Source organism: Gobio gobio (assembly GCF_949357685.1).
Source record: "Gobio gobio genome assembly, chromosome: 7".
NCBI lineage: Eukaryota > Metazoa > Chordata > Actinopteri > Cypriniformes > Gobionidae > Gobio > Gobio gobio.
The window spans coordinates 19159420-19181596 of NC_137103.1; the positions used below are offsets into that span (position 1 = coordinate 19159420).

The following is a 22177-nucleotide window of genomic DNA, read 5'->3' on the forward strand; positions in this document are numbered from 1 at the left end:
ATGAAGTTATGGTAATGGACGGTAAACAGACTGGGCCATCTAGCCAATCAGAGCAGACTATGCTAGTGATGAGGAGGGATTTGGAGAAACTGATTTATCCATCAAGTCGTTTGACAATCATTGAAAAATGTGGTGATGTGCAATGTATATTATGATCATTTTTTTTACCTTTGATGCATGTAAACCTGTTGTAAGGAACCTCAAAAAACAAATTAGGAGCCTTTAAAATAGCATAATAGGGGCACGTTACTTACGGTAATTTCGACATGTTGTGAACATAGCATAAGCTTGTTGTTTTGTTTAAGCAGGAACTGGGAAAGGTGGCTGCTGTTTGTTTGTGGCACTCTGTGACTGTCTACAACTTTGCATAGCCTCATGGAACATGCTGATTACGTCTGCGCGAACAGGGACGTTGACAGGCTGGTTGGACCGAATACACACGATTGGACAAAATGTTTTGGTCCAGAGACTTCCACAGAAGATATATGTACATTTCGTAATATACAAACCACTTATATTATTGATTAATATCAGGATGTGAAGAGAGTTTCCACCAGTAGAACAAATTATGTTTTATAAACAAAGTTCGGGAGGAGCACGTTCAAATGATCTATCCAAAACAACTCGTCATCAGCAATTACCACATCTATCCTATCAGCATGAGAGGAAGCCTATTTATATACACACTATACAAGTCAACTCATCGAAATTCCTTGACAGTTTTCAGCATCCCGCAAACACCCTTGGCTTGTTGGCTTGTTCTTACCACAGCCAGGACTATGGGGGGAGTACTCTGGGTTCGGGCCAAATACCGAGCTCGGAGCCCTCTCCTCGGACAGCACGCCAAATACGTATACCATTTGACTTATTTGTAAGTGTGAACTCGTGAAAAAGTGTTTATGAAATGAAAAACATCGCCTATCCTATACCTTTAAGTTCCTGTAAGGACTGTATCCAATTTGTGTCCCTTTGACTCATTCCATACATTCTCTTTGTATGCAACTTGAAATTAAACAAAATGAAATAATTATTAATTTATTGTTTTTCTCATTTATTATTTAATTATTGTTAATGAATCATTCGTAAGTACACTTCAAGTTTTTTAACAATATGCAGATGTATGTTTTTGGAATATTGACACATTTATTTATTTACTTATTTGGAAAATTAGAACATTAGGATTGAATAGGGCCTTGAAATGTCATAACTTATTGTATATTATCTTCAAATATACAATCATCAAAAACGTTCTGGTATTTCTGGAATCAATATAAATATTTCTAGTCATGCTCAGTTCTGTAATATTTCATCAGCTAGAAATAGCTCTTTGTGCATTCAATAAAACATCTATCAAATTAAAAAGGTAAGAAATCTCCATGTAAATACATTAGTCAAAGGAATGTTAACCTTTTCACATTTCTCTCAATTAACTGAGTAAACACGTGGCATTGTTCTTCTTCTATTTCATTTTTAAAAAATATTCTTCTCCTTCAATTTCTGTGCAAAACGTTTTCCTCTGAAAATACAGACACACCCAGATCCTAGAATTAGTGCCGACAACCGATACCTGCTCTGTTGACTCACCAACATGTCTTTATTATTCACCTCATCACGAGCCCAACCAGTTTCATTCTAATCAGCTCCAGAGTAATGGCTTATTAACTATGAGCAAATATTAGACTGTGCATGCTATCACATTTCATAGATGGTAACTTCTATTTTATATCTCAAAATAAAATATAAATAAATTCACATAATAAATTATATGAGATATAGTTTTAAAATCACATCAAATAATAATTTTGTCAACATTTTGTGTAACAAAATATGAAGCACAGCTGACACAGGAGTCCTTTCAAATCAAGCTTTCTGAGAAATCTGTATGAGGAAATCTTTCACTGTCAAGCAAAATACCAGATCGCGTGTATATTCCTATTGGAATGACAACGGTAAATGTGATCGCACCTTCAGAAATCTTTCAGTATTGCTTGAAGAATATAGGACATTTGCTAGCTTATAGTCTTAATGTAGATATTTGATCAATCTAAAGCAGACACATGACCTATAAACAATAACACTGAAGGGAACAGTTATCAGTTAAATAAATTTACAAAATTGACTTCCAAAATGGTGTGGCTTTTCACAATAATAAAATGCAAAATAAATTTACCCTTGACTACATTTTACATAATGCTATGTAACAAAACACAATAACATCTTGTGAAATCTTGATATAACCACTTGTATTGCATGTCAACACCCAGGTAAGTCTTCATCACTACAAATCCTTCCTTTTTTAATGTTGTCTAAAAGTGCTTTGTGCCTCTCCTTTTTTATTTTCATCAAACAGAGGTCAATGTCTGCCAATGTATACAGACCCCAGTTCTTCCTTTAAGAGCGCAGTAAATGAGTAACTTTCGCATTGTTTATTTTGCCAGGCTTGCCCTGCTATCTGCACCAAGGACAGCAGCAACAGCACAGTCTTCTGAGAGGGTTCTTCCTCTTATATCTGGCAGCCGTTTTGAACTTCTCATTTGAGACTGATACATAGTCTCGTGTCTTCTCCACATTGGCTTGTATGTTCTCAATCTGGAGCCCTTGCTCTTCCACCAGCATGAACACATCTAGAAAGAGATCTCTCAGGTCCTTCAAGTTGCTTTCCAGGTTTAGGAGCTCTTTGTGGCGTTGCTCTATCTCTGAGAGCTGCGCACGGGTGATCTTTGCATCCACTATAATGTTCTCATTGAAGATCTCCCACTTGCCCTGCTCTATCATGCTATCCACCTCCTCTTCGGACACCTCACGACCCGAAACCTCCAGCTGCCGGATGATAAACTGTTTGCATTTGTCCTGCTTGCCCAGGATTGCGTCATTGTGCTGTCGCATTACTTCCTGGAACTGGCGGGAAAGGGCTGCGTGCTGGGCCTTCTGGATACGGGACGTGGCGGTATCTGGGCCCAACTCAGCCTCGGTTTGCTTAGCCTTCTTCGAAAGAGCATCTAGCCTTTTATTCAGGCTCTCGGCCAACAACTTGATGTCTCGCGTCATGCTACTCTCCTTTTTCATGGTGCTGAGGCGCCTGATAGTGGCCATAAAGTTTCTCTGCTGCTGGCTGAACTTATTGACTTCCGAGTTCAGCTCCTCAATGCTGTCACGAATGTTCTGTGCCTCCTTCAGGAAGTTGTCTTCGACGGGCTCCGCCTCAAAGATCACGGCCTGCAGGCCTATCAGCGAGGATGGGTCCATGTCCTCCTCCTTGTTGAAGGCGTTGTTGTCCACCATCTTATCGCTGGCCTTCATCCGCTGACGCAACTCCTCCATGCGGTCCTTCATGACTGCAGAGGTAGAAGACCTTGATGGGGAGCAGGTCAGATATTCTCTTAGATTTGAGCGTTGAATGTGTGTACAATTTTCCTCTGCTTCTCATACCCTGTAAATAACCACAGAAGGCATATTGAGTTAACACACTTGTCAATAAACAACAAAACATTATTAAAACTTTTAAAGGGAAGTTTTTCTATTTCATTTATTTTTATAAAATCAAAAATGTGAATTTTCTATCCAGGATTTTTTTACGTGACCATTTCCCCTTAGGAGCTCCGTACAACATCAGGGTGAGAAAAAAAAAAATCACAGAAGTATTCCTTGATGAATTTTGTTAATATGTTAACTATTTTTGTTTACTGCATTTTTTTTTTGACTTTATGAATTATAAAAATGTATAGAAATTATATATTTTGTGTGGGAGAGTGGTAACGTATTAGTATTTATTAGTACTAGCATTATTTCTATATACTATTGTAGTATTTAATAATATTTTGAAGCTTTTTTATTTTTATATTTTCACTTTTGATTGTAATTTTCAGTTTTAGTTATTTTGTAGCACTTCTGTCAATTTTAAATTAAAATTTAGCTTAATTTTCATTTCAGTTTTAGTTTGTCATTTTAGTACTTCAATTTCAGTTTTATTTTCTTTTACACTTAAGTTTTGATTTAATATTTATATTGTATCTTATTTCAGCTTTATTTCAATTAATGAAAGCGACTTTTAATAGTTTTAGTTGACAACAACACTGGTGTGTGATCATGTGCTTTTCTTGTAAAATCACAGTTGGCACTGAGTTCCAGAAAACAGACTATATTTGCCGTAAAGGTCACATTTTTGTCAGATGTTTTCCATGCATTATGCCTTCAGCTGCAGCTCTTGTGTCAAAGGAAGGATTAAACGAAGACCTTGATTCAAAACCTGTGCAGTATTCCCAGTCCACATATCACTGCTGCGCATTCATCTCGATCACTGTAATTTATAATGTCTGTTCTGACACTGTACAGAACATGATATATTAGCATTCACTGGAGTTTGCTTCTAAATAGCTCACTGACTGGCTTGCTTTATGAAAAGTAAGATGCATGAGTGCTGAAGTTTTTATCCTTGGTCTAGCTGCTGGACTGTGGTTTTGGAAAGTGAGCATAACGCCAAGAGGTGAACTGAACTGAACTTGTCTGGGGAAAGTAAAATAGAGCACATCAAATCACTGACTATCTGGTTACTAGAGGGATTTCAAACAGGACAGACTGCAGTTGCATGCGTGTGTGAGAACAGCCCACCCAAGCTCCTTAGGGAGAAAGCTTATGAATATAAGAGTGGCCTTTGTTTTCTGCAGCACATCTGAGGAAGTCACACATTGCATTGCACAACATTCTCTAATCCAGTCTTCAGCTCATGTTGGTGGTTTACTGAATTTGCTGTATTGGATCAAAAGTGCCTGTTTATTTGTTTATTAGAGTCTCTCTGCTTTCTATAAGAACCATCAGTTTATGTTATACAAGCTGATATGTTGATATGCTCCCACTCTGGTCTCTCCTTTTTGGAAATCAATAATTAATATTGTAATATAATGAAAGACCCATAATGTAGTTGTCAGTACTCCAGTAATGTATGTCAGGGTATAGGCCAATTTTTAAAATTCTAATTCTGTACACTCTCAGAAAAAAAGTGGAGGTACAATTTTGTTCCTTGAAGAACAAAACGTATAACTGTAAACAATTGGTCCTTAGGGTACAATTAAACCATTGGCAGGCAAGTTCGGTCCTAGAGAGCCGCTGTCCTGCAGAATTTGACTCCAACCCTGCAAGATATCTATAGAAGCTCTTATTGAGAACTAACAGAGGTTTAGATGTTGGTTTTATTAAAAATATTTGGTCACCATTGTGGTGATGAATGTTTTCTTTGGTTGGGCAGTTTGACTCTTAGATTTGTATGCGAGTTTGTGGTTCTTGTTACAGTGTTAATTAAACACAAAATCTGTTCAAATCAAAAGAAGCCATAAACAAAAATTGTCATGAAGAAAAATGGTTGACTAAACTCATCACTGACTTAATATATCAATAAATAATATTCACCAACAATACTCTCTTGCCACCGATTTGATTTTTTAAATTTAAAATGATTTTTAAATACATTCTAGGGAGAAAAAAGTTTAGACGCACACAGATATCAAGAATCAGCATATGAATCTCAACAATGGTGACATACTTAATGCTGCAATGCATGCTGGGGGCCATGAGTTTTTTATTGTGGTGGCGTAGGATTGGAGCTAAACTCTGCAGGACATCAGCTCTCTAGGACCGAACTTGCCTACCCCTGACTTAGAGGTACAAAAATGTACCCTTAAGGGTACCACCCCAGTGACGGACACTTGTACCTTAAAAGGTAAAATTTTGTACTCTTTTTTTTTGAGAGTGTATAGACACATACAAATGATGGAATATTCAATTTCTGCCCATGTAAAAACAAAGAAATGCATGCACTTGTAGTGTACATCAAATCTATATATAGCTATATATATAGCTACTTGATAATGTATTATTAATTAAATAAAACCTAAGAGAGAGGTCACTTTCATGACTGTTTAACACACATTCAAAGTTTTTTTCAAGTACACTTTAAATCATTGTTTTAATAATGTTTTGTTGTGCTTTAAAATATTTTGTTGTGCTTTGTAACAATTATTTGTATGTGCTGACAAACATACTAAAGCATATACTTCATTATAATTTTAACTGTAGTGTGTTATTCAATAATTTGAATGTACTAAATTGCAAGTTAATATAATTAATATAATGTGTAATTACAAATATATTTAAGCACGAAACATTCAAAAGATCTGACATTAAAGTATATTTCAGTTTTGTTAGTACTTTCGGCAATACAAATGATCCATAATTCAAATACAATAGAGGTAATTAAGATATATCAAATTAAAATATATATGTAAATATGAATATAAATAATACTGAAGAGGTTCAAAAACACTCTTTCTACTAATTAAATTTAATATGAATTTACACTAATGATTTTTTTTATTCAATTACAATTAACATGCAGTTAATTAACAAGTGTCTGAAATCATTACATTCAGATTGCATTCAAGTATATATATATATATATATATATATATATATATATATATATATTAAAATGGCTGTATATTTTATATAAGAATATCTTATCTGGATCCGATATCAATATATCATGGTTTCTCCCTTCTAAACTGATTAAATAAAGAGAGAAGTTACCTGTTATTGCTTTTAATCCCTGGAAGGTTGAATATTGCCACATTTTAATGTGCCCAGATTTTTAGCCAATCTTGCCACAGACTTGTAAAATAAGCCGGAGCTGTTGAAACGTTCAGGAAGTCCTTGGAATTAATCCGAGGCAATGGCAGCTCCCAGGGACACAAATATGTGCTAGTGCGAGTTTTCCCTCTGTGCCTCTGATGTCAGTTATGTCTATCAAAAGAAAAAAAAACAGACTCCTGGGAAATCTGGTAAAGCCAGTTTAAAACCACACCCCCAGTCACAGTTAGAAGTCTGTTTGTCCAATTGAGGGTGAAGCTTGTTAAGCAGAAGGAGTGTGAGTGACGTGATTCGGAAAGGCATTAACACATGCAGTGGACCAAGCGTTGCCCTCACCCTTGGCACCCTCTATTGTATATAAGACAACAATGAGATCAGGAAGCTGCTTAAAATATTATTGACAAAGCTTTGAAATCCTGAACTACACACACATGTGCCTATTCTAAAGCTCCCGTGTTGATATTGATAACTGATATTTCGGTTTTTTAAATATTTAAATGATTTAAAGACAGTAATATATAGGACCTAGAAATATATTTAAACATGTAAAGATTCATTAAATTGGGTTAAGAGACAAGTTTTTCAGAACTGATACATGATCAGGGCAACAGAATGACTCACATAATGCTTTTGTGTTCGGCCTCGGGCAGGTGCAGGAAAAGGAGCAAAGAGGAAGCAGTGTGTGAAACACATCTGCGGGCCTCTGTCTTTAGTGAAGTTTGTGACTCTTGTAGATGTGTCTACTTTTTGAATCATCATTATGTTGAATAAGTATTTGTTTTTAATAAAAAAATAATTGTATTACATTCATTAATGAGAAGCACCACCATAAAATAATAGGAATTACAAAAAATTGGTATCTCTATTTGGTAGATAAACAGCAAAAAAAGAAATGTCCCTTTTTTCAGAATAATGTATTTTAAAGATAATTTTGTAAAATCCAAATAAGCAATTATTATAATAGAAATGTTACGTTCCCAGAACGTCCCCGCTGCTGTCAAGGACGTCGCCTACACTCAAAAAAATGCTGGGTCAAATATGCCAGCCGTTGGGTTTGTCCATATTTTACCCAAATTAGGGTTGAAAGAACCCAGCATTTTTTTAGAGTGTAGTACATTAGCCGTCAGCGTGCTAACAAGCACATTCACAAAGGCGATTAGCGTACATTCACAAAATATAATGTGCAGTACTTACATGTTCTGAATATGAAGTTGGACGAACAGTTGGTATTGATCCATCCTTGAGAAGCAACTTTTTTGCAAATCCTGTTTTACTGACCCTCATTTGCAAAAATGCACAGTGTACATTGATTCACTCAAACATGTTTTAAATGCATTCAGTAAAAGTGATGGAAGGACCTAAATAGGGCCAAAAAATAACATTCTAGGTTGGTCCCCTAAAGGTCCTGCAAATGTTATGGGAATATGCTTTGGTGGAAGAGTGGAGTAACATCTCACAGCAAGAACTGGCAAATCTGCTGCCGTCCATGAAGATGAGACCCATCCATTATCGTTATCCATTTTTTCATTGAATCTTTTTTATCTTCATAGAAATATTTGACACATTTGCAAGTCATGCCATGCCATCACCCAAGTCACCTGATGCACCCCCTTACCATGACAGCTTTTGGTCCTGTTGCTGATGAAAGTCTGGATGGTTCCTTTCATCTTACTAGTCAGGGGTATAAGTAATGATTTGAGGGGAAGTCTGAAGTCAATTCTCCATCACTTGATGAACAGTGAAAGTATATTGCACGTACAGTATATAAGTGGTAAAGTTGCTGTAATTGTATTTTCTGGAGTTACCGTTGCAGTGTAACTTGGTTCAGGCCAAAGGATCAGTCAGATTTTTTGTCATTATGACATTATGTAGAATTTAAGTATCTCTGACATAGATTGTCTGACATCGAAACAGTTTTAGACTTTTATTGAATTTCTGATGATTAAAACTGCTAAGAAATTTGTAAACAGAGGTAGTCTTCAAACACGCTTTAGATTGGGAAAGTTTTAAAAGTGATTGTTAACAAGTAGCCGAGTCTTCAAAAACGTTAAGGTACAAGCCACATTTGCTAAACTAAACACAAAATAATGAAGGGCTCAGACGTTTGATTTAGTTTGTTTTAATGAATAAAAAAATCAGCATAATTCTTTTTAGGTAAACACTAGTCTCAATTACAGGTTTATTGCGCCCTCTGCTGTTTTTGAAATGAAAACACTTTTCAGTTACCAGGGCCTCCAAATCAGCAATAAATAGATTTTTTAGAAACACTTTACAACAAAGGTCCTATTAGTTAATACTAGTTAATGCATTTACTAACAATAACTCGCAATTTGTTACAGTATTTTGAATTATCCCTAAACATGAGAAGTAACAGTCTCAGATAAGTGCAGGTATGATTATCTAGAGGTCCTCTTTCTTCTTATCATCTTTTGGGGGATCTGTCTTTCTCATTCTTCCACCACGGCTTTATCTACAATGAACAAACACAGACACTTCAGTTCAACTCACTCAATTTTTGACTCAAAGATGTTTATTGTTGAAATGTCTAAAATGGTAAAATAGCAGTATATAGGTGATGTTTTATGACTGATGGACTTCCTTTGAATGAGGATGTACTCTGTATCATTTCTTCAATTTACATATTTGTGAATATAATAGGTCAGTAACAAAACAAAAAACCTTAAAAGTGAGAGAAGGTGACTACAAATGCTTTATCATGAGTATGACATTGTTAAGGCCTATTCACACCAAGGACATTAAATATAGCAATAAAGATATAGTTCAAAAAATCGTTCTAAATATAAAAGAATAACAGAGCCCGCACCACAATTATATAATGATAACGGCACAGAGAAATATCAATGGAATCACTTTCAAAACAATTTTTTTTCCAGCTGATGAATGACAAAAACATTGACAGGTAATCAGAATCCATCCTGCTTTAAAGACCACAAGCATTTAAAGCGTCAAATGACAAAACTGCAGCATGCGCTTAGAATACAGTAAACAGAACACTGATGTTGATACTGATATACCCTCACCAGCCACTTTAGGTACAGTACACATTGTTAGTACCGGGCTGGACGTCCTTTCGCCTTCGGAACTGCCTGTTTGTGGCATAGATTCAACAAAGTGCTGGTTTTGGTCCATATGGACATGACAGCATAATGCAGTTGCTGCAGATTTGACGGCTGCACATCCATGCGAATCTCCTGTTCCACCTCATCTCAAAGGTGCTCTATTTGGGTTGAGATCTGGTGACTGTGGAGTCAGTTTCAGTAAGCAATTGTCATGGTCAAGAAATCAGTTTGACATGATTTGAGCTTTGTGACATGCGTGCTATCCTGCTGGAAGTAGCCATCAGAAGATGGAGCCCATCTGCTTCAAAGTTCGACGTGTTGTGCGTTCAGTTGTGCATTATATCCGGCACCATCTGGACAAACCAGGGACTTATGCGAGGATCCTGTTTCTGGACTTCAGCTCGGCCTTCAACATCATCATCCCAGCACTCCACCAGACTAAGTTAACCCAGCTCTCTGTTACTAGCTCTATTTGTCAGTGGATCACCAGCTTTCTGACAGATAGGCAACAGCTAGAGAGGAGAATGGGGAAATTCACATCCAACACCTGTACAATCAGTGCTCTCTCACAACTGCTCTTCTCCCTGTACACGAACGACTGCACTCCCAAAGACTGCCAAAGTATGCAGACGAAAATACCATCATCGGCCACATACACAATGGCATACCAGAACAATGACTGTCTGGTGCAGTCATAACAACCTGGAGTTGAACATGCTCAGAACAGTGGAGATGATTCTGGATGTATCTTTATTTTACATTGATTTATTTTACTATCTGTGTACTATTGTTGTCTTTGTGTACTGGAAGCTTCTTCGCTCACCAAAACAAATTCCCTGTGTGTGCAAACATACTTGGCAATAAAGCTCTTTCTGATTCTGAGATGCTCTTCTGCAGACTTCGGTTGCAATGAGTGATTGAGTTACTGTTGTCTCCTCTGGCATCAACAAGGCACAGAACTGCTGCTCACTGGATATTATCTCTATTTCGGACCATTCTCTGTAAACCATAGAGTGGCTGTGCATGAAAATCCCAGTAGATCAGCACTTTCTGAAAGACTCAGACCAGCCCATCTGGCACCAACAACCAAGTCACTAAAATCACCTTTCTTCCCCATTCTGATGCTCAGTTTGAACTTCAGTAGATTGTCTTGATCATGTCTACATGCCTAAATGCATTGAGTTGCTGCCATATGGCTGGTGCACTTAATAAAGTGGCCGTTATGTCGATAGTGTATCATTATAGTTATCTTTATAGTTAATGTTCTTGGTGTGAATGGGCCTTTACTGTGTAAATGCAGTCCTACATCAGTATGTTTTACATTTAGAACTGGATATGGACGTACCTGAGGTGGCAGAATCCTTCCCATTTGCCCAAACAGAAAGCCCAGCAAGTGCCTTGGGTTTCCACTTCAAGGTGGTGGTAATGGCAGGTTCATCTTCCTCTGTGTCTCCTTTGTCCTGCTGTCAAAAAATGTCACAATGATTTGGCTTCACAAAAGTTCATCCAATTATTCTTATAGGTAGGGTACAACAGAGCTCAAATGAATAATCCCAATTCCCAAAATGTATGATGATCAAAAAAAGTATAATTTATACAAAATAATTTGTGTGAAAAGAAATGTAAACAGAATTTTTTTTTTAAACATACATTTTAAGTGTAAACCATTTTATATAATTATAAAAACATTTTTTTTTTTAAATAATTGTAATAATTCCCTGGATTGCAATGACCTCATGAATTAAAAACATTTGACATAGCATAGAAACAACATAGAAGTTTGTTTGCACTACAGAATAAAACATTTTAAAAGATAATTGGGACTTTTTATCTCACAATTGCAAGATACAGTGAAGCCAGAATAGCGTGGTATAAAGTTAAAATTGCATGTTTTAAAGTCAGAATTGAGTTTATATCTCGCAATTCTGACTTTATATCACGCAATTCTGACTTTATATCTTGCAATTGTGAGATTTGCAATTACCTTTTAAAATGTTTTATTCTGTGACGGAAACGAGCTTCCATACAAACAGGTGTTTAGGAAAGTACTGTGGTGTTTTTTAATTTTTAGTGTTTTTTGTTTAGTGTTTTGGGGAGATATATATATATATTTTTAAATCAAAACCTGTTTTTTGTTGTTGTACCCTACTCTTCATCTCTGACAGAAATTAGTGTCTTGGTATGCTTTTATATATTCAGTTGCATCATATTCTGTTTTCACAGGGTTCATTTGCTTGTAACAGGGTTGAGATTTTATTTACGTTCATCTATTTAGTGGTTGCCAATGTTTACTAGCATAACAAGCTGTAAAACTTCTGAAACTCCAGCGAACTGCCTCATTCACTCGATGCTCTAAGGGCATTCTACTAATGACTACAGTCTAAGGGAAAGGGCACTGCATAAGGGTTCTCTTCATAATCCTCTGTTGACTGGCAAACTGCACGATTTAGAGGCACAGTAACAATCTGAAGTTTGCCATAAAACCTCATCTCCAAAGGTCAAAATGGCAATAGAGAGGATCTGATTGCAGCAGGGGAGAACCTTACTGGTTTCTTCATCTAGTGCCGGCTAGAGTTTTAGAAAAGGGAAATCCTTTTAAACAAGAAAACTACCATTGTGAAAAATTACACTTTAACATACTTTTTATGGAAATAATACACAGAACTTTAAAAGAAGTGTGAATGTTAGGACACTTAAATGCATGTTAATTTAAATTAAATGAAAACATATTATAGCTTACATTTATATTAAACTGAACTTTAGAGTGATTATATGAATATGGTTAAAGTGTACTGCCGAATGTAGTGACAAGTATTTTATGGTAAACAAAATAGATAACTTCTATTGAAACGTGTATGTCATGTATTTAAATCTATATTCATAATTACACATTTGTAATGACGAAGTTGCAGTTTAGTACATTTAATAACTTCGAATAACTTTAAATGTAATTAATGCACTACAGTTCAAATGATATATCAAGTACTTTACATGAGCTTTGGTTGTTAGTCAACACATGAAAATAAGTGTACTCATTTAAAGCATGACAAAAGATTATTAAAACATAATGATTTAAAATGTACTTTAAAGTAAAACTTTTAATTTGACATTATTACAAAATGCACTTTTTAGAAATGTACTTGGGTTAAGAAACATAGGCTGTATCCGAAATCACGTACTTCCCTACTATATAGTAGGAGAAAAACAGAAGAAGTATGTCTGAATTCACAGTGCTCAAAAAAGAGAAGGCATACTCTAACAAAAAGGATGATCTACTACTTCCGGCGAGATGTAATAGGTCAATCGGGAGAGGATTTGGGAATAGCAGTGAATTGACGCAACTCATGTCGTAAGACGCATGATAATGACAACATGGCAAATGTAGTACATTCGGATTACACTACACACACTCATAATATATAGAACATACTTTTATTTAGCACTCACGAAGTAAGTACTTATTCAAAATAAATACCTACTCAAGAGAGTTTATGATTTCAGACACAGCCCTAGCTAGGATGCAGTCCACACTCAAGTGTCCTCATATTTCATTAATATTATATAATCTGCAAGTACAGTTTTTTAAATATATAAAAAAATATTAAGGACACTACACATTCTCATTCAATACGAAATAAGCACACTTCTTTTTCACAAGGGTATTTAAAACAATTCTCTTAACAAGCCAAAAAACAACAAAACACTGGTAAGACTGAGAACAAAGAGAGTAAACAGTTTCTGTTTTATGTGATCATGCTGTCTGAAATACATTACCAGGATATTTAAAGACATCTTGTAAAACATTTACCTGATCTATCTGGAGATACTCTCCATGCTGCTCACACCCAATGTCAAACACATACTTCCCTGGACCAAACGGCTAGAAAATAAAAATTACAAGAAAATAACTTGAAATATGAAATAAGTTAATCAATGTATTAGAGAAGTGCAACTATCTAGTTACATTAAAGGCTGCAGTTAATATAGAGCAAGGTTTCTCAAATCCGGCCCTGGAGGGCCACTGTCCTGCAGAGTTTAGATGTCCAGCAGATCCTGATCAATCTGCAATTTTCTAGTGACTCTAAAGACCTTGATTAGCTTGTTCAGGTGTCTTTGACAAAATTCTGCAGGGCAGTGGCCCTTTAGGACCAGATTTGAAGAACCCTTGAGCATGGGTTTGAGCATGGTTTGAGTCCATTAACATAGTGGCTCTCAACTGATTTTGCCTAAGGATGCACAGCTTTTGAGGTCGACAGTAAAACATATGTGAAACATTTTCACAAACCTTTTTGGGTCTGTTTATTTTGCTATTCTTACTATACAGATAGCTGCATTTTATTATTGCATGCAGTACAGTTTCTGCCCCTGCTCTCCGCAACCCAATTTGACCAGATCTACAAACCATTTTCTACTACCCACCAACTCAGAACCACAAAGATAGCGAATTACTTACATTATTATTGACAAAGTTGCCTTTATATCTGTGATTCAGATGTATAAGCTGCCCGGCCGACTCCATTTTACCCGTGATCCATGTGCCCATGTACTGAGAACCTGTGTCAAGATGTGTGTATGTACCCTGCCCATGTCTAAGAGAAAAAAACAAACAGAGAGTCAGGTACTTACATTTATTAGTAAGCATGTTTTGCCCTTCATTTTTAGTTGAACTGAAGATGCTATGAATACTGTTACAACTAATATTAATAGATTCAATAGATTACTGGATTAGATACCTTTGATGGTTCAGCCATTCACCATCATATGTGTCTCCATTGGGGTATGTGTAAACACCATGACCCTGCCGCTGGTCATCCACCCAGCTTCCTGAGGAAGAGGAAGAAATATCACAAGTGAAGACTGTAGTTTAGACTCTTTGCTACAAAAAAAGCCAGGGTAAAAAAGTCAGAGACTAGTTAAATTCCAGAATGTTCATCCTTTATAAATATAAGTGCTGCCAAATCGATTAATTGTGATTAATTGCATATACATATATATATATATATACACATGCACATTTATTATATGATTACAAACTTTTATGTTAGATGTGATTAATCATGATTAATCGATTTGACAGCACTAAAATATATACTACTGTTCATTGTTAATTCATGTTTGTTTACAATAATTCAACTAATGTTCATTCACACAACTTGCAGTGCTAAGAATGTATGTAGTAATTAACATTTACATAGATTAATAAGTACTGTAAAAGCAGTGTTATTTTATTTTAGTATTATTTATACACCGATCAGGCATAACATTATGACCACCTTCCTAATATTGTTTTGGTCCCCCTTTTGCTGCCAAAACAGCCCTGACCCGTCGAGGCATGGATTCTACTAGTCCCCTGAAGGTGTGCTTTGGTATCTGGCACCAAGATGATGGCAGCAGATCCTTTAAGTCCTGTAAGTTGTGAGGTGGGGCCTCCATGGATCGGACTTGTTTGTTCAGCACATCCCACAGATGCTCGATTGTATTGAGATCTGGGGAATTTGGAGGCCAAGTCAACACCTCAAATTCGTTGTTGTGCTCCTCAAACCATTCCTGAACCATTTTTGCTTTGTGGCTGGGCACATTATCCTGCTGAAAGAGGACACAGCCACCAGGGAATACTGTTTACATGAAAGGGTGTACAAGGTCTGCAACAATGCTTAGGTAGGTGGTACGTGTCAAAGTGACATCCACATGGATGGCAGGACCCAAGGTTTTCGAGCACAACATCGCCCAAAGCATCACACTGCCTCCGCTGGCTTGCCTTCTTCCCATAGTGCATCCTGGTGCCATGTGTTCCCCAGGTGAGCAACGCACCCGGCCATCCATGTGATGTAAAAGAAAACATGATTCATTAGACCAGGCCACCTTCTTTCATTGCTCCGTGGTTCAGTTCTGATGCTCACGTGCCCACTGTTGGTGCTTTCGGTAGTGGACAGGGCTCAGCATGGACACCCTGACTGGTCTGCGGCTATGCAGCCCCATACACAACAAACTGTGATGCACTGTGTATTCTGACAACTTTCCAGCAGAACCAACATTAACTTCTTGCGGAATTTACGAAGTATTCTTTTATGAGTGTACTCTGTTGTGAGTAAAATGACCTGGCCAGATCTCTTGCCTTGTCTATTTGATCGGACCACACTGGCCCACATGCATCAATGAGCCTTGGCTCATCTTTTGATAGATACTGACCACTGCAGACCAGGAACACCCCACAAGAGCTGCAGTTTTGGAGATGCTCTGACCCAGTCGTCTAGCCATCACATCGCTCAAATTCATAGGCTTGCCCATTTTTCATGCTTCTAAAACATCAACTTTGAGGACAAAATGTTCACTTGCTACCTAATATATCCCACCCACTAACAGGTGCCGTGATGAAGAGATAAACAGTGTTATTCACTTCACCGGTCATAATGTTATGCCTGATCGGTGTATACTATTAATATTTTGAATTAGAATTTAATTTATGAATTATTTTCATATTTTCAGCTTTCATTTTAATTTACTTTTTAGTAAGTTTGCTATATGCTGCTGTCAGTTTTATTTGATTTTGTTTTTGAAAAACTATTTCTAAATAGCCTACTGTAATAAAACTACAACTGAAAGAAAACTAAATGAAAACTAAGTAATTTTAGTACTTCAACTATATTTCAATTAACAAAGATATTTTTTAATAGTTTTAGTTTCTAGTTTTTTTTTTACAATAACAACTCTGTCTGGACTCTGTGTAAAGTATCACTGCAAGTTCACGATGTTAGTGTTATCAAACTGAATCGAAATCATACTGTACTGATATAGGCCTAATTGAGATATTGTAGATTTACCTTCATATTTGGAGCCATCTGGGTAATAAAATAGCCCTTGTCCATGTTTTAAATTCATGTACCATTCTCCAATGTATCTGGCCCCATTCTTGAACTTATATGTCCCCTGATATACAGACAACACAAGGTTTATCATAGGTTTCGATTGTTTATAACAGAAACTGCAAAATAACATAATAGTAAAAAGTGTTTTGTCCACAATAATACTTGCTATAGTAAGTGTTTTGTGGTTAAATGACCTGGCCATATCTCTTGCCGTTTTCATACGCTCCTTGGTAAGTGTCTCCATTAGGCAGGACAGCTTTGCCCTGTCCATGTCTCTCTCCCGCTTCATTTCTGTCTCCCTCATACTCCTTCAACACAAGATGTTACGGTCACCACTACTGTGACTGCGAATTGAACCAACTTTGACAATTACTCACCCCCAGAGAGCCTTGCTCGTCGTCAAAATCTTCAGAAACAATGTCTGACATGATAAACTTGAGTTTAATGAACAGATAAGAGAGAACAACCCCAAAAGGAAAAGCTTCAGTTCAAGGATGTTTACTGTTACCATAGCCACGCCGCTGGCGTGAGACACATATGCGCAAAGTGACTTTACTATAAGCTTCCGCCACAAGAACGGTCACGCTTACTTTAACAATATTGTTTTTATTTTTTATTTTTTAGAATAAAGCATATTTTTATGTTAAAATTAGCACTATTTGTCAAAAATCTGGACACGAATTGACTAAAAATAGTATTATTTTTTATTAAAAACCATTTCCCAGATAGCAAAAAATATCGGCACGGCTTCTTTTTGCCGCCGGCCCTAAGCTGTCGGCTATAGGTGCGTCCCGCTGGCGGTGATGAAACGTTTGCCGCCGAATACGTCACTCCCATTTCTTGCGAGATGCCGCGGCCGACTAGCCGGCGGGCCGCCGGCTTCATTTTCTCTGGCGGTTGCCTCCGCCTAATGGACCGCGGCCGGCTGGCGGCAAGCCGCTTTGATATACAAGGATTTCTACTCTCAAATTCGACCAGCCACGTTGGCTATGTTTGGCTTGATGGGAAATAGAGTGGAACTGACAGCATTTTAACTAGTTCTCACATTTGAAGCGATTATAAAATCATAATAGCCTAGCCTATATGTGAATTATATCAAATATTAGTTTTTTTTGCTCCAAAGCCATTAGGGTTTATAACAGATTCTTGACTCTTGATTCCATGATAAGGTTAGGTTTAGGAAATTACATTTAAATTTTCACTTGATTATTTGCATGTTGAGTGTGTTTAAACAGTGTTGGTCCCCAGTGTTGGTCCCATGACCCATAATGGATGTAATACTTTTTTTTTTTTTTTTTTTTGCATACATTAAGAAAGTTTGAAAGTTCATTTTAGGATATTGAACACTTTTATTTTTGTATTGCCCTTTTTCTATTTCTTTTTGGACTGACTTTAAAATAGACATGACAAAAAATTAGAACTTAGAACTTCATGAAATTTTACTTTGTTTTCAAAACCCATATTTTTCTGAAAAACAAAAATATATTATTAATTATTTAGGAAAAATTCTACATTCATAAGACAAGAATAACTCAAAAGAAGCCCTCTAATATTACCTTTTATAAAGCTGATTTTTACAATATACTTTGAAACCCTTTCAAACATGAGGTCGCAAAACAAAAAGCTTACAAAAACAGAAAACCTGAAAGCTTTTCAATTTCATGTGACTGCCTTAATATTATAAAGTATTTTCTATCTCAGAATTCTTATTTTTATTATTTATTTTATATACATTGTTACATTTGTTGTTATTCTTTGTTCTACATATTCGGAACTGTACCACAATGCTTTATTATTTTTATTTTTCTCTCATTGTACTTTTTGTATTGTACTTATAAATGTACTAATTTAAATAAAAATAAAACCAAACCAAACAGAGAAGTACCTCCACCGGCCGAGAGGGGCAGTATACCTAAAAAAGACGGAAAACAAACCGGAAAAACATATGAACAGATTTACCAACAGCGGCCGGCAACTCATCACACGGTTTTAGTATTTGAAGAGAGGAGATCCGAAAATATCCTCGACTACGAGCGTTTAAGTAAGTACATGTTTCCTTTTTGTGTAACACAATATTATGTTCATTTTTGATGTATATACCGGTAGGTTGTTTTAATTTGTTTGCGCCGACACGCACGCTGCTAGCTAGTGCACAATACACAGTGCTAACACGTGCTGTTTCGCCTTTTTTACACACTGAGTTCAAGCATGTTCTACATGTTAAAATGTATCTAGCTACTGTAGGTAAATTAGCCAAAGCTTTACATCTAGAAAGACTTAAGTTTAACTTTTGGTGTTTTCTAACAAAACAGAATGATGTATATAGGTTATTTAAATTATTTTGTTAGTCCGAACAAGCATGCTGCTAGGTCAGTTTTAGCAAGTGTTAGCTAACATGTGCTGTGTTGCTACTGTTCTTCTAGCATTTAAGGTGATTTATGAGTTATTTCTCTGAACTGCTGTACTTTTTATGTTTGAGGACAATGCAGTTTACTTGAATCACTACACTGAATGAATACATTTTACTGTTCCACATTTGGCTGACCAGCCCCCCCCCCCCCCCCCCCGCCACAGCATAGCTACTGTATATTCTGTATATAACGTTAACAATGCGGTTTTGTTCACATTTTCTTGCAGATACCTTGACCAGAGCACAATCGGTTATCTTCATCCAAGAGACCTATTGTTGGACAATCGTTTCGGCTTTCAAGGTAAATAAATTGTTAGTCACAATGTCTAGTTACTGGGCTATAAGGAGAAGAATATTGAAAGGAGTTGAGATGGACAAACAGGAAATTGCAGCTGTTGGAAACTTAAACAGTATGGAAAATTGTGCCTTTAGTTGTTGTTTTATTTATATATATATATATTTTTTTTTTTATGTAGATTTCCAGAATGAGAACCAAGCCCTGAGGGAAAGCAATGCACGAGCAGGTGAGAACATGCACTCTTTCTTAATTTTTACTTCTTTGACTGTGATGTAGGTCCAAAATTACCAAATGCCTTTCATTTTGTAGCTTCGGATGGCAGCGGCTCACTTCAAGAGCAGGTGAAGCAAGTGAAACAATGTTGATGACGTTTGCTCGTACTGGGCAATCAGGTACAACTTGCAAACAACACCTGTGGTTGTTGGTTTAATTCCCACTGGGGCCACCTGTACATGTAGTAGACCTAGTTGTAAATGTCATAGTTTAGTAGTTGAGGGACCAGGACTGACTGCTTTATTCTTTTATTCTGTGAACCCCTGTAGGTGCAGATCAGACCCTAATGCTGCGACGTCTTGGAGAGTTTGGCGATGTTGTGCGTAGCATGGACAACAAAATGGACACTATGCGGCAACATTTCAGTGCCAATGTGTCTTTTGGAGAGTTATCCCTGCCAGGGGGTCTGTTACTCCCCCTCGACAACCCATTTGGCGTTGCTTGACAACAGTTTGAGGCAGGATAAAGAGCTCCAGTAAGTGTGCTGATTTTGTTTATAATGCTGTAGGGTAATCTAAAAAGTAAAATTTAAGATTGTACACTGCATATTCTACAGTCTGAATCCACAGCCTGTCACATTTTTATATTTATGTATGAGAAGCTTCAGAGATATGTAATTTGTAACACTTTTTTGTATTTTCAGCTTCGGTTTTTGGCAATCAAATGTGGGAGGGACCTAAAGACAACCGTGTGGCGAATGCTTCAGAGTATCTTCTCTAATCACCTTTCCATTAATACAACCTGGACTGGTGTAGGGGATAAAGCATGTTTTAGAGACATGTTCCTGAAGACCATTGTTCAAAGTAATATATATATATATATATATATATATATATATATATATAAATATAAATTTGTTATATATTTAAGTAGATGTGTGTGGCCTTATGCCATTCAAATGGAATGACAGATCTGTATTTTCTACAGGAACCATCCGGAAGAACCCGGCAACCCAGGATGCCACTGATGAGGCGGTCCAGGTTAACGTTATGCGTTACCTGAAAGTAACATCTGATCGTGAAGGCGGAAAAAGACGCCGCACAGCTGAGAGGGACCCACAGCCGACTTCTTACACCTAGGCTGACTACTGACACCTGGAACCCTTTCTTTATCCTGCAGTCAGTAACATCAAGACCCCTAAAGAAGCCAGAAGGTTCAGGCTACACTCACCCAATCCACACTGTTCACTGTGGAAATTACTTTTTTTTTTTTATTCCCTGTGACCCTGCCTTGAAGGCAGCTCCTTGGATGGATATGGGATGGCGAGGTTGTTTGTCCTTTATATAGGCGCACAAGAAATCACTGAAGATAAGCCAATTTGCGCTGGCTCATTCTGGAGGTCGGGGAAAACCGGAGAACCCATAGTCAGGCTTGTTATAATGGTCTGTTCTACTACTGTTCTATTCTTCTCCAGAGGTTTACTCTAAATTATTACCATTTATCCTATTGTTAGAAATGGCTTGTTAAATGTGATGTTATACCTCGATTTATTTGGTATCCTGCACATTCTTTGGTACCAAATATCCCCATTATTTGATATAATGTTTAATGGTAATTCTTTTCATCCCAGAGCTGACCTCTTTGTTATTAACAAATATTGTAAGTGTTATAATTTGCTTGTAAGGCTGTTTTTTTTTTTTTTAAACCAAAATTTAATTGGAAACATGCAGGTTCTTTAGTAAAAAAATTTGTTTTTGTTATTTATAGGCCTATTTAAGCTTATTTATTGTCTGTTATTTATATTTCATTTATATTATCTTGTATCATTGACAGTTACTGTACTTTGAAATGTGGAATAAAAATGCCAAATGGGAATTTATCTGGTTTGTTCAATTATTATCCATCATAAACTGCATGTTACAAATATATGAATAATAAATAAATAAATATATATTATTTATTACACAATAAGCGGAGGCAGATCGCTCGAAAAAAGCGTTTGCCTCCGCCGGGCCGCCTTCTGGTATAAAGGCGGCGGAACGGCGGTTTGCCTGCGGGCCGGCGGCGGAACGAAGGCGGTAGGAAGCCGGCTGCCGCTTTTAAAAAGCGGCTGCCGCCGGCGGTGCGCCGTCAAACGTGTTTGCGATTACGCAATTCTGACGCTTCTACAGCCGCCGGATCACCGCCGGTGGTCCGCCGACTCATTGCTATCTGGGTTGACATATGCGTAAGCGTTTGAAATTAAATTTGTGGACAAATGTGCCTGTATGGCTTTTTCAAAGCTGTTTTTTTTGTAAGCAACAATCACAAAAACAAGATACGACAGTAATGAACAATAATATACAATAATGAGGGTTACAAAACAAACAACAAAACCACAACGAATATTAAACTAGCTTAAATCTTTTTCACCATAACAGAGTCTTAGAGTTTTTAGAATTTCTCAAGGAGTTTAGATACATATCAAACTCTTTCTTAAAAAATTTAAAAAGAAGGTGAACATTTGTGAATATAACATTTAGCAAGAAAAGGTAGTAAATTAAGTACAAGATTAAAATGAGAAGGGTCTAATTTCAGAGCGTCACCAAAAAAAAAAAAAACTGTTTTTGGCTTATACAAAAGTTTGAAGATAGATGCAGTTATCAAAGTTTGAATAGTCAACTCAAAATAC

The 22177-nt window shown here is 36.7% G+C and overlaps 2 protein-coding genes and 1 long non-coding RNA gene across 3 annotated transcripts; 1 reads left to right on the forward strand and 2 right to left on the reverse strand.

The window, feature by feature from the left end:
* Window positions 1-1046: 1046 nt before the first annotated feature.
* On the reverse strand, window positions 1047-6778 carry stx19 (syntaxin 19). Its single transcript, XM_079820973.1, has 2 exons — window positions 6580-6778; window positions 1047-3430 (listed from the first exon to the last, which is right to left on the reverse strand). Exon 2 carries the CDS (start codon window positions 3331-3333, stop codon window positions 2449-2451), a length of 885 nt encoding a protein of 294 aa, XP_079677099.1. The 5' UTR covers window positions 3334-3430; window positions 6580-6778; the 3' UTR covers window positions 1047-2448.
* A 2308-nt stretch (window positions 6779-9086) lies between these two features.
* On the reverse strand, window positions 9087-17013 carry rsph1 (radial spoke head component 1; the record flags this gene model as incomplete). Its single annotated transcript, XM_079820656.1, has 8 exons — window positions 9087-9109; window positions 11065-11179; window positions 13528-13599; window positions 14173-14308; window positions 14453-14543; window positions 16541-16646; window positions 16780-16893; window positions 16963-17013. The coding sequence occupies 8 exons, from the start codon at window positions 17011-17013 to the stop codon at window positions 9087-9089; spliced, it is 708 nt and encodes a 235-aa protein (XP_079676782.1).
* A 1495-nt stretch (window positions 17014-18508) lies between these two features.
* On the forward strand, window positions 18509-21379 carry LOC307128913. Its single transcript, XR_013816829.1, has 7 exons — window positions 18509-18626; window positions 19223-19296; window positions 19472-19519; window positions 19603-19685; window positions 19836-20041; window positions 20210-20369; window positions 20494-21379. It is a non-coding gene; the product is annotated as an uncharacterized lncRNA (long non-coding RNA).
* Window positions 21380-22177: the final 798 nt, after the last annotated feature.

Excerpts from the sequence above, each read along its gene's own strand:
- stx19 (XM_079820973.1), bottom strand. The coding sequence starts at position 3,333 with ATGAAGGACCGCATGGAGGAGTTGCGTCAGCGGATGAAGGCCAGCGAT.